At 43.4% G+C, this 12,752-nt stretch overlaps 1 protein-coding gene across 3 annotated transcripts in view; it reads right to left on the reverse strand.

Moving 5' to 3' along the window:
- TCTN2 (tectonic family member 2) overlaps nucleotides 1-12,752 on the reverse strand; it is a 32,773-nt gene that overhangs the window by 2,720 nt on the left and 17,301 nt on the right. For all 3 annotated transcript variants that reach the window (XM_049866315.1, XM_049866313.1, XM_049866316.1), the window contains 6 exons: nucleotides 12,528-12,662; nucleotides 12,208-12,285; nucleotides 8,628-8,708; nucleotides 7,487-7,598; nucleotides 4,915-5,021; nucleotides 1,220-1,376 (listed from right to left, as the gene is read on the reverse strand). In XM_049866315.1, coding sequence (XP_049722272.1) covers nucleotides 1,220-1,376; nucleotides 4,915-5,021; nucleotides 7,487-7,598; nucleotides 8,628-8,708; nucleotides 12,208-12,285; nucleotides 12,528-12,662 — 670 coding nt within the window. The remainder of the gene's footprint in view (nucleotides 1-1,219; nucleotides 1,377-4,914; nucleotides 5,022-7,486; nucleotides 7,599-8,627; nucleotides 8,709-12,207; nucleotides 12,286-12,527; nucleotides 12,663-12,752) is intronic.

Consider the following 12,752-nt stretch of genomic DNA (forward strand, 5'->3'; position numbering starts at 1 on the left):
TTTGAACCCAGCTATCTGCTCTAACCACTAGGTATAATCCTTGATCAGAAAGTCAATTATATTCATGGATTTCAAAATACTGTTAGCACTAGATAGCCCCTTATTCATCACAATATTTCCTAAATGCCTTGCAGAGTCCCTTATACATGGCTTTATAAATACAGGCAGTCCCTGGGTTACAAACAAGATCTGTTCCTAACTGTGCCTTTAAGTCGAATGTATTAAGTCGGTAACGGGTACCTATGGCTCTTATTTAGCCTTACTTTGGTGCAAGAAAAGGCTCAAAGCCTTTTTATACGATTTAAAAGCTGCATGTGCAGCAAGCGAAGGCGATTATGATGAATTTGTTAGGAGTAGGGGTTGGTTCAATAGTTTCAAAGTTAGGGCAAATTTATGTAGCATTAAAGGGCAAGTACAAGTTGACAAGGATTTCATTTTACTTGGATCCACAATCAATGCCCATGGAAGCAGTAGTCAAGAAATCAAACGACATATTGCATTGGGCAAATCTGGTGCAAAAGACCTCTTTACAATGTTAAACAACAAAGATGTCATTTTGAGGACTAAGGTGTGCCTGACCCAAGCCATGGTGTTTTCAATCACCTCACATGCATGTGAAAGCTGGACAATGAATAAGGAAGACCGTAAAAGGAATTGATGGCTTTAAATTATGGGGCTGGTGAAAAATATTGAATATACCACGGAGTCCCGGAGGAATGAACAAGTCTGTCTCGGAAGAAGTACAACCAGGATGGTCCTTAGATGCAAGGATGGTGAGACTTCATTTCACTTACTTTGGACATGTCATTAGGAAGCACCAGTCCCTGGAGAAGGACATCATGCTTGATAAAGGGTCAGTGAAAAAGAGGAGATGGATTGACATAGTGGCTGCAACAATGGGCTCAGGCATAGCAACGATTGTGAGGATGGCGCAGGACCAGGCAGTGTTTTCATTCTGTTGTGCATGGGGTCACTATGAGTCAGAACGGGCTCGAGGGCATCTGACAACAACAAGCTGTCTGCGAGCTGGACATTCGTAGCCCGGGGGCCACCTGTGCTTGTGAGTGAAAACAGATTCATCTGTACCTGTAATCATATGGCTAATACTTGCAATTTGTAAATCAACGGCCAGATGGTAAATGAGCCTTTCTCCATTCTGTGGGTGCTCTCAACATGACTGACACTCTCTGAGCTGCACTTCTCCATGATGTGCTCATACCTTGTCTCCATGGCTAGTATCTCCTGCTGAGGAACCCCTTCCACTGCGCCCACCTCAGAGATAAGGATGCGGATGCTCAGCTGAGCAGGAATGCCCAGGCAGACCCCGGGCGTGCTCCTAGCAGACGGGCCGGCACCTGTGTCAGGTGCATCTACACCTGTAGAAATGTGAAGTTATGCATTTTGAAAGAACAGTTTAAAAACATTCTTCCTACAGTGCAGTGATAGAAAAAAAAAAGGGAGAGAGAAATAAGAATGACATAGTTGCTGTTGTTGTTGGGTACCAAGTGGATTACAACTCATAATGGCCCATGTGACAGAGTTGAACTGCCCCATAGGGTTTCCTAGGCTGTATTCTTTACAGGAAGATCACAGTGGTACAGCGGATAAGCGTTTGGCTGCTAACTGAAGGTCAGTGGTGTGAGCCCAGCAACCGCTCAGAGGAAGAAAGGCCTAGCAATCTGCTTCTATAAATATTACTGCCCTGGAAACACTATGGGGCAGTTCTCTGTCCTATAGGGTCACTACAAGTCAGAATCAATTCGACAGCAAAGGGTTTGGAATCTTTACTGGAACAGATTGCCAGGTCTTTTTTCCTGTAGAACTGCTGGGTGGATTTGAACCCCCGAGCTTTGAGTTAGCAGCAGAGTGCTTAACCACTGTGCTACCAGGGCTCCTTAGAATCCCATTATTGAGGCTTTCATCTCCAATAGGCTCTAGTTACTTGTCACTCTATAACCGTGTAATCCCTTGATGTCCATGAGGTGCAAGCTGGCACCAATGAACCAAGCAAGTTGTGTTCAGACTGTTCCTTGTATGTTAAGTCAGCTGTTGGAACGTTAAATGCCTGACCCACATAATAAAACCATAAATCACGATTCAGGTTACAAGTTCCCCACTGAAGCCCACTTAGCCATTTAACAGAAATACCACATAACTGCAGTAAAATGCCATCGAGAAGTAGTTCCTGGAGTCATTGTTCTAACAAACAATGCATATGATATTTAAACACCCTGCTAACTAGTCTTCAATAAATAAGAAGTAATTTTCTAATGTGTTGCCATAGAAATAATACAGCTGGAAAAGAATAAAATTGAATGAGATGTTAACTTCTATTCATCTTGAAAACTGGCACTTAGGGAGAAAAACAGCAAGGTCAATTATAGGAAGTAGACAGCAGGTTCTATGGGGACTGGGGCGGGGGGGCTCAGTGTTTCCTGTGCTGGGCGTTTGAAGGTCAATGGCATGGTTTCTTTACAATGTCTAATTTTCTCCTCGTTGATACCCATATGTCAACATCACATCTCCTCTCTCTATCACCCAGGATCAGGGTTGCTTTCTGGCCGAGACATGAAATAGAAGCTAAGTGTTTCCACCTTGAAGGCAACAAAATGCCACCCCTTCTCTCACTGCTTACCTATCCTGGCTCCCTCCCTTGAACATCACACACTTTGTACATCTCAGGGCCTCTAACTGACTCCTTCTCCCTCCACTCAGTCCTCCCATACCCATTGACAGGGCCCAGGGGCTGACAAGGTCCACCTCTGGTTCTGTTTCCAAATGAGGACAGAACTCTGGGCCCGGGGACTTGAGCACGGACTGCTGAAGGCAACTGCAGTCTGAAGAGCCCTGGGGCCAACAGGACCCCAACTCCACGTCACAGAGTGAAGTGTGAGGTCTGGGGCCACTCAAACCCACAGACACAGGACATGATCCCTGGCCACCCAAGGTGAGGCGGGGGGTCGGAATCACCCTGCCCTAAGCACAAGGCCAGGAAGAATCTAGGTGGCCCTTGGTGGGAATTCCAGCCCACTGAATCACAGTGACCTCACGGAGCGTGGAAAGGGAGAGAGTGGGGTCCAGAGAGCTGCTCCACCAGACAGGTGGGGGGGTGCAGCATCTGCGGAGACAGGAGGAGACTCAGAGCAGACACTGAAGAGTCACTCAGCTCTCTCTGGCTCCCACTAATTACTGCAATGGAAGAACCTTCCTATTCAATGTATACTAACGACTCCTCAAGAAGCTCCCCACCTGGCAAGAGTGGAATGAACTGGGCACCTGGGTTTTAGATCTGCCTCTGCCAGACCTTAGTTTCTCCGCCAATATCAGGAGGAAGCTGGATCTCAACGACTAGATGGGCATTTAGGATTCGAAGGGGAAAATCCGGTCTGGGGCGGCAAGCCAAGTCGAGCTCGCTTCTACTCTGAGTACCTGTGGTATCTCTCCTCCTCCTCACGCACGAACCCCCTGCTCACCTGATACTCACCTGACACTGCCTGTGCCTTGGGCCAGAAGCCCAGGACAACAAAGTCTTCTAGCAGGGCTCCATGACCCTTGCTATTACTGGATCTGTTGCACCTTATTTTTTTTCTTAAGCAGTTTTGTTGAGGTATAATTCACATGCATACAATTTGCCCGTTTACCGTGTACAATTCAATGGTTTTTAGTGTGTTCAGTGTTGTGCAATCATCAGCACAATCAATTTTAGAACTATTTCGTCACCCCAAGAAGAAATTCTGCACATTTTAGCTGGCACCTCCTAACTGCCTCTTTTTTCCCCTGCCTCAGCCCCAAAACCAAACCAAACCAAATCCATTGCCATTGAGTCTATTCCTACTCATAGCAACCCTATATAACAGACCAGAACTGCCCCATAGGGTTTCCAAGGAGCAACTGGCAGATCCAAACTGCCGACTTTTTGGGTAGCAGCCAAGCTCTTAACACTACGCCACCAGGGCTGCCCCCCATGACCCCCATACCCAGGCAACCACTAATCTGCTTTCTGTTTCTATGGGCTTACCTATTCTGGACGTTTCATATAAATGGGATCACACAATACATAGCCTTTTGTGACTGGCTTTTTTTAATTAAACACAATGCTTTTAACCACCTTACTTTCTGTTAACGAAATTACTTTTTTAAATTCCAAAGTCAATTCTCAATTGCTCACACCTGATGAAAAAATAGCAATGCAAAGTAAAACGTCCTGAAACTCTGCAAACCTCACTGGGACTTTCTTTCACAAAGATTATTAGCTCGCAAACCTACTGGGCAATTTGAAGTTTATGTGGATTTCCATCTAAAAACAAAAGTGACATCACAAATAAAGGGAGAAAGAGGTGAAGAGCCTTCTGCCTAGGGAGTTAACCTGTCCACAAAGACCCAGCTGCAAACCCCAAAACCAAACCCATTGCCATCAAGTTGATTCCAACTCACCACAACCCTATAGGACAGAGTAGAACTGCCCATAGGGTTTCGAAGACTGTAATCTTTACAGAAGCAGACTGCTACATCTTTCTCGATTGGAGTGACTGGTGAGTTTGAACTACTGACCTTTTGGTTAGCAGCCGAGTGCTTAACCGCTGTGCCACCAGTGCTCCTCTTAAGGCCCAAATTAAGCACTCGGCTGCTAAGTGAAAGGTCAGCGTTGAAACCTACCAGCCACTCTGTGGGACAAAGATGTGGCATTCTGCTCCAGTAAAGATTTACAGCCTTGGAAACCCTATGGGGCAGTTCTACTCTAGAGGGTCCCTGTGAGTTGGAATCGGCTTGAGGGCAACGGGTCTGGTTTGGTTTTCTGGTTTAGGCCAGAGCAAAGAAAGACAACCTATCAGGTGGGGCTCTAGTACTACAACTGGCTCTCAGTAGTCACAGCAACTGAGTTCCACAGTTCCCAGGTATGCAGCTTGGACTTACGTATTATTTCGAGCCAGCCGTCACTAAGATTGCTGTAATCAGAGTTGCCTCTCATGGCAACATGAGTTGCTTGTATTAATGAATCAAGTCTCTCAAGAGCGGTCTCCCTGCAAGAGAGTAAGACGCTTTTCAGCTCACAGAAAGCAGGCCTTGTCTTGTGGTACTGCTCAGTGTGCATCCAGGGTATGTTTGCTCGGTGACTAAATAAAAAACTGCAAGAGGAGCTGGGAATTCTAACTCTATGACTTTCTGCAAAAGGCAAAACTGCAGAGACAGTAAAAAGATCAGTGGTTGTCAGGGGCTGAGGGGGAGGAGAGTAAGGGATGAAAGGCAAAACTGCAGGGACAGTAAAAAGATCAGTGGTTGCTGGGGACTGAGGGGGAGGAGAGCGAGGGATGACTAGGTGGAGTGCAGGGCATTTTCAGGACAGTGAAATTATTCTGCATGACACTGTCATGGCAAACACATGACGTTATACACCTGTCAAAGCCCATAGGAGTGTACAGCGCAAAGAGTGAACCCTCATGTACACTGTGGACTTTAGCTCATAATAAATATCATTACTGATCCATCAGTTATAACAAATATACCACACTAATGGAAGATGCTGATAATAGGAGAAATTGTATACAGGGGGGAAGGAAGGGGTACACTCTGCACTTTCTGCATAATTTTTCTATAAACCTAATACTGTTCTAAAAAACAAGATCTAGGACCATAGTTTCTGGGTACATCTAGGTCAATTGGCATAACATAGTTTATAATGAATATGTTCTACATCCCACTTTGGTGAGTAGCATCTGACGTCTTAAAAGCTTGTGAGCAGCCATCTAATATACATCTATTGGTCCCATCCCACTCGGAGCAAAGGTGAATGAAGAAAACCAAAGACAGAACCACATGAATCAGAGACTTCGCCACCCTGAGACCAGAAGAACTAGATAATGCCCAGCTACCACCAATGACCAGTGTGACAGGGAACACAACAAAAAGTTCTGGACTGAGCAGGAGAAAAACGTAGAACAGAACTCAAAATCATGTAAAAAGACCAGTGTGACAGAGACTGGAGGAACCTCTGAAACTATGGCCCAATAATTAAAAAAAGAAAGAAAGAAAATGTGCCACTTGTCCCAGACAGAGAGAAAAATGTAGAACAAAAACAAAAAAATATAAATAAAAAGCAAGGTCTATTAAAAGGAAAACTGGCAGAGAGTCATATTTCTCCTGGAGGGCCTCCCCAGGAAGGAGCTGAGTAGGTAGAAGCACCTCCAGAGCAGCCTTTCACTTTGTACTCAACACACTAACAGCACAGGTTGGTACCAGGTGGTTTACAGAATCCACAGAATGTCACAAGACTGGGTGGTGGGCAGATCACACATCGAGTCACCAGGCTAAAAAAATGGGCACAGTGATCCAACAGTAAAAGGAACCTAACTATCCAGCTAGAATTTGGAGCACAACATAGGTGAAGACTAAGAAGCAGCACTCAGCCCATGGTTGGTGAGTGGCTGGGTGAATGCCTGAAGTGTGGACTGAGCCCTGATTGGTGCCAGGCACTGGCATAGGGTCTGAGGAGCCTGGAGAGCCCTCCCCACCGGGGGCTCACGGGAGAACAGGGAGACTCAATCACAGAGCGGGCACAAAGCGCCATGCTGCGGGAAGTCCAGGTGCCAGGTAGCACAGGGGAGGGGTACCTATCGCCTCCCTGAGGATCCAGGGAACTCCTGAAGGAGGATACACCTGAGCAGATGTCTGAGGCTATGAAGGTATGTGGAGGCCAAAGGTGGGCGTGGAGGAGCAGTCCTGGGCAGAGACAGCCTAAAGGCTAAAGACAAAGAGCATGTCCTATTGTTGGGACTGGCATTTGAATGCGATGAAGGTGAAGAAGCAGAAGCAGAAGAGGAGGGAGAAGACAACAAGATGGAAAAAGAAGAATAGCAACAACTTGGCATCCGGCCCTTCTACTAATGATGTTGGAGCGTAGAAATCTTAGAGCTGCAGGGGAAAGACTTTGACTATGGTCTCTAGCCTTGAACCCTGTGCCTAATTTCCACCACTTTTTCTTCTCTTTTCCATGTCTCCCCCATCTTTTCCCAGCTCCCCCAAGAAGTACACCGCTTGGGCTATGTCACAGAATGAACACGTGTAAGAACGCGAGGGCTGACATATGCACATCATGAGTCCACTCACCGAGTTCTCTGGACACCATGCATCAGGGCTTAAATTTGCTTTACATGTTAATCACACCAGTTACACCTGCCTCTGGCCCTCTTTATGGTTCCAGGAGTATTGGTTTCTAAGGAGCTGAACAAACTTCAGCAGAGAAATCTGCCTAAATATGGATGAAATGGTTTTAGTCCCAATACAAAGCTTTATTTTCCCTTATTTTCAAATGTAAGTCAATTCTAAATTGTATCGCAAGTTTGTATTCATTCATTATCCACTTTTGCACAAGTTTGCATTTAGACTCTCCTTGGCCACATTAGCTTAACGTCGTCTTGGGTATTACTCTGTAAGTAGATCAGGAGCAAATCACTCAAAGTGTAAGTAAAGTCACTGAAGAAACACTCACCTGAGCTGAGTGCAGTTCTCGTTAATCCCAACTTCCAAAAGGCACCCGGACAGCGCATTTTCTCCAAATAAAACGGGGGTGAAAGTTGCTGACGTACATAAACTCCTCCCAGCTACAAAATAAAAAGATTTTCCTCTTACTGTTTTTGCTAAAAAGAAGTAAAGACTGGCTTCAAAGTTTTTCTTGAAAAACAGAAAACAACAAGTAGAGATAAAGTTTCCAGTTTTCTGAAACTGAGGTCATTGTTACTCTAATCCTTTCAAAGCTGAACAAAGGCACCTCTCTGTATCAGGGTTATCCGTGGTTTTTCTGGCCATGGAACTAAATGCTTCTGGCAGACGGGGCAAGGAGCCCTTGTGCCATGGCCCTCGGCTGCTAACCCAAAGGTCAGTGGTTCGAACCCACCAGCCGCTCAGCGGGATAAAGGCCTAACAGTCTGCTTCCATAGAGATTAAAGCCTTCGAAACCCTCTGGGGTAGTTCTACTTTGTCCTACGGGGTCGCTGTGAGTCAGAATCGACTCCATGGCAAGGGGTTTGGGCTGATCTGGGTAATTACCACTGACTCAAAGATTGACCATAATTTGGGGTGATGGTTGTCCGATATCAATCAATGTCAAAAAACAAAAACTGTAAAGGATATGATTGCTATTAACTTAAAAGTCATGTGTAATACATTTCATGTGCATTAAAAGAACATCTAACAATTGTATAATATTTTTGTTCATGAAAGCATTTTTTTGAATGTCAATGCTTTGGTGATACAATTGCAATAAAAATTCACTGATTTAAAAAAAAAAAAAAGATTTTCCATCATGTGGAATGAAACTACTCTTACATCTCCAGTTAGCACCATTCTGGGCTACAGGCAACAATGAGAAGAGAGTGAACCCCCATGCTCAATGCAACCCCAAGTTTAAATCTTTTACTAATAACCTGCGGCACTCCGGGAACAACCAAGGTTAACATTTCTCACCAAAAAAAATTTTTTTGAAGTTGCAGATGCATGAAAAATAACCACCTCCTTCCCCTCAGCCCCCACCCCGTAAACCAACTATAGATTACTTGATAAGATTCAAACTATGGCAAGGCTTGTGGTTATAACTAACCAGGAAGTTAGTCATAACGACTGAACGTGATTACCGGGCTGCCAGAGGTGCAGAGTGGTAGTATCATTCATCCTATTGGTGTTTAGCACTCGGACGGGTTTACCAAGTTGGTACCCTAGAGAACACAACAAGCGACAATCAGCATCTTCCCTTCTGGACTTGCTCCAACACAGTCTGTGCTGTCTCACCCAGTAATATCAACGAGGAATGTACGGTTAAAGAAAACACAGAGCCAAAGCTTTTAAGAAATGACTTTGAGAGAAGGAAATCACCTTCATTCTTTTTTTTTTTTCAAGAGACAAGGAAATCCCAGTCAGTGATCCTTCAAATAAATTTTTAAAATGAAATCTGAAAAATAAAAGCAGGCATGAGAGGTAGTCTCGGTTCTCATGCAAGAGGACCATCAGCTGCCAGGGAGGCTGGCTGATGAATGTCTGCTGAGGGATGAACACCCTAACCTCAGGACGTCACAAAGGACACTTCGACCAAATGACCTTTCCATGGAGCCATTTCCTAGAAAATCAACTCAAGGCCAAGGTCTGCTTCTCAGGTCCTAATCCCATCTGTCTCCTATTAATCCAATTTATTGCTTCTAACTTTTAATTAGGAAAATGTTGACACATACAGAAGAGCTGAAAATAACACACTGAACGCCCGTATAGCCATAATCTAGATCTAGCTGTTAACATTTAGTCCTATTTGTCTTAGCTGTATTACATAAGTGTGTACACACACATATACATATATGTACACATATATACATTTTTTTTTCCTGCAGGACCATTTGAAATAAGTTGCAGACACCACGAACTTCACCTCTAAAAGCTTCAACATCCATCTCCCAAAATTAAGGATATTCCCCTTTAGAACAATGACACCAATATTTCTTTAAAAAAATTAATAATTCTTTATAATCAGATTGTGTCCAGTACATGTTCACATTTCCTGATCCAAACCAAAAAACAAAACCCGCAGCCATTGAGTAGATTCCGACTCATAGCAACCCTGTAGGACAGAGTAGAACTGCCCCACAGGCTTTCCAAGGAGCAGCTGGTGGATTCGAACTGCTGACCTTTTGGTTAGCAGCTGAGCTCTTAACCACTCTGCCACCAGGGCTACCATTTCCTCATACGTCCCCAAAAAATATGTTTGAGAGCTGTGTTTACAAACCAGGATCCAATCACGTTCGTGCACCGTTTTTGTGTCCCCAGCGTTATACTCCACTGTTCTGGAACACCAGCCTTCCCTGTGGTCGCCATCATTCCCCCCTGCCCACATTCACCCATGCTCACTCCACCTCCTCGGCCTCACTAGGCTGTTCCCAGTTCCCAACTTGCGCTATCTGCTTTCCAAGGCCAATCTCTCCACAAAGCCCCAGTCTTCCGTAAGATGGAAACCCCCAAGCGCTGGGACTCTGACTTGCTCACAGCTGATTCCCAGCACCGAGAACAGTCCCTACCTAGGCGAGAGGCTCAAGACAGTTGTTTACTGATGGAAATCTTGGCCCAATGACCATATACTCCTTTGAAGTTTCCAAGTACCTTTCCGTAAGTCCAGCACTAACTTATTAATCATGTTGTGTTTCCAATATTGCTTCCTGTGACTCAGTGCTATAGGATGGCTGATTCCCTGGGGACAGGGCCCTGATTCCCTGAGAGCAGGGCCCTGTCTGTGGTCCTCCTAAAACCCTGTCCTGCTGGTCAAGGGCTAACAGACAGTGGCCGTACAGATATATCAGCTATTTCACTGACTGAACTGGTCTGGCTCGTGACCAGTTCATGCTTTCGTGACAAGAGCTTTAAGAGTTTCAGCACATTCTGACAGCGTTTCTCAGAAATCCTGTAGAATGAAGTCAGTGACATGAAAAACCTCAACCTCCAGGGGCCTGCTTTTAAAGCCAACAATAAACCCTCAAACTCCACACTAACAGTACAGCAGAATCAGATGAAAAAAATACATATGAATAGATCATATGTTATTAAAAAAAAAAAAATTTTTTTGTTATTAGTTTACATAAATATTGAAGATAGTTATGCAAAACAAAAAGTTATTTAAAAATACAAAGCTGATCCTTGATGATTAATTTTATTTTTATGATTGTAAGTTTTATCATAATCTATATTATTATAATAATTTTATGTACAGGTAGTTCCCAATGAACCACACTTACAAGCTTCCTTTTTTTTTGATACAATGTTGCAGCTCAGAATTTGGCGACTTAACCACTCTCAGATGTTTATATGTAATGGTTTCAACCCCCAAAGACAAATAAAGATCGCATTTATGAAAATACTGATAATAAAACACAGGAAGAATGCAAACTAAAAAAAAAGAGGTACTAAACTTGCGTCAGAACCGACTTACGACAGAGTTGTAGGAACAGGATCTCATCATAAGTAGGAGACTCCCTGTATATATCAACTATAAATGTAAAATTATTACAATTAAGAATAGTAAAAGGAAGAGAAAATAATTATCTTAAGAAACTATTAGTCTATAATGGTGGTTCGTCCAACAAATCTTTACTGAATACCTACTATATTCTGGAGCCCTGGTGACACAGTGCTAAAGAGCTTGGCTGCTAACCAAAAGACTGGCAGTTTGAATCCACTGCTACTCCTTGGAAACCCTATGAGGCAGTTCTACTCTGTCCTATAGCAGTGCTATGAGTCAGAATCGAGTCAACAGCAACGGGTTTGGTTTTTTGTTTGGTACTCTATTCTAAACACCAGAACTGTCCCATAGAAATATGTGAACCAAGTACATAATTGAAAAAGATTACATATTAGAACACTTTTGAAATGTTTAAGCTTTTTCTAGTAGCCATATTTAAGACAGGAAAAGCAAACAGGTAAAATTAATTTTAACAGTTTATTTTATTTAACCCAATATGTTCAAAATATTATCATTTCTACCTAGGACACTGGCCACATTTCAAGAGCTCGATAGCCACATACGGTTAGTGGCTAACACCTCCAACAACACAGTCTTAAGCACTGTTTTAGGCACTGGGGATGCAACAGTGACCAATACAACCGATACACAAACTACAATAAGTAAATCAGGTGGGGACATATTTGTGCATAAATACAATATGCACAGAGTGACAGGGACTTCACAGCCCCCAGGAAGTCAATCGCCTTGGGTCTCATCATCTGCAGCTTATGGCTTCTTGAAAAGCTAATTTTACCAATACTTTCAATTGCATTGTCTCTCTTTCAAAAGACCAGTAGCTAAAGTGATAGAGTGATTTGTATTTACAGCAACTTGCTATTATACGCGTAAGTAAAACCAAAAAGAAAATTAAAGAGAACAGTATCCCGAAAGATAAATGAAAAAAATTCAGAGTCACAGAGCAAACTGGGGAGCGTTACATATGACCACCATGACAGCGTAGGAGTGTCACGTACGACCACCATGACAGCGTAGGAGTGTCACGTACGACCATCATGACAGTGTAGGAGTGTCACGTATGACCATCATTACAGTGTAGGAGTGTTACATATGATCACCGTTACAGACAGTATAGGAGTGTTACATATGACCATCATTACAGTATAGGAGCGTTGAACTAAAATATGTTTGTAAGCTCAGTGACTGTAGACTCATCTTACCTGGATTTCCAGATAATTCCTTTTCATTACCACTGTTATAGCTTAAGAATTTTACTGTAAATCTCTGTGTGACTATTCCTAAAAACAAAACAAAATAAAAATATAATGCGTACCTTTCACTAGTAGAAATTATTACCCACAGCGTTAACTGTTCACCTTAAAGCTGCATCTCGACACACAAAACAATGCCTCGTTGATTACATCACAAATACGCATGAGAAACAAGTGTGACTTAGGTTTACGTGTTATAATTATGACACCCTTGAAGAAAGAAAAAAAAATGCTTTAAACCAAGAGTACTCTGCCTTCTAGAAACTCACCTTTCTGGTGGGCATCAATGTTTGCCCTAATAACTGTGACACTTATTTCACTGATTGTATTATTATTCCACCTGAAAACATAGTGCTCCTCCAAATTCACGTTTCTGGGAGCTGATCCCTTATTTGAAAGAGTTTCTGTAAATAAAAGAACACTTCAATGAATTAAAGAGACCTCAGTGCACAGTTCTTTTTGCTTAGACTACTTCCGCATGGCGGCCTGTCTCC

This window comes from Elephas maximus, chromosome 22, assembly GCF_024166365.1.
Source record: "Elephas maximus indicus isolate mEleMax1 chromosome 22, mEleMax1 primary haplotype, whole genome shotgun sequence".
In the NCBI taxonomy this organism is placed as follows: Eukaryota; Metazoa; Chordata; class Mammalia; order Proboscidea; family Elephantidae; genus Elephas; species Elephas maximus.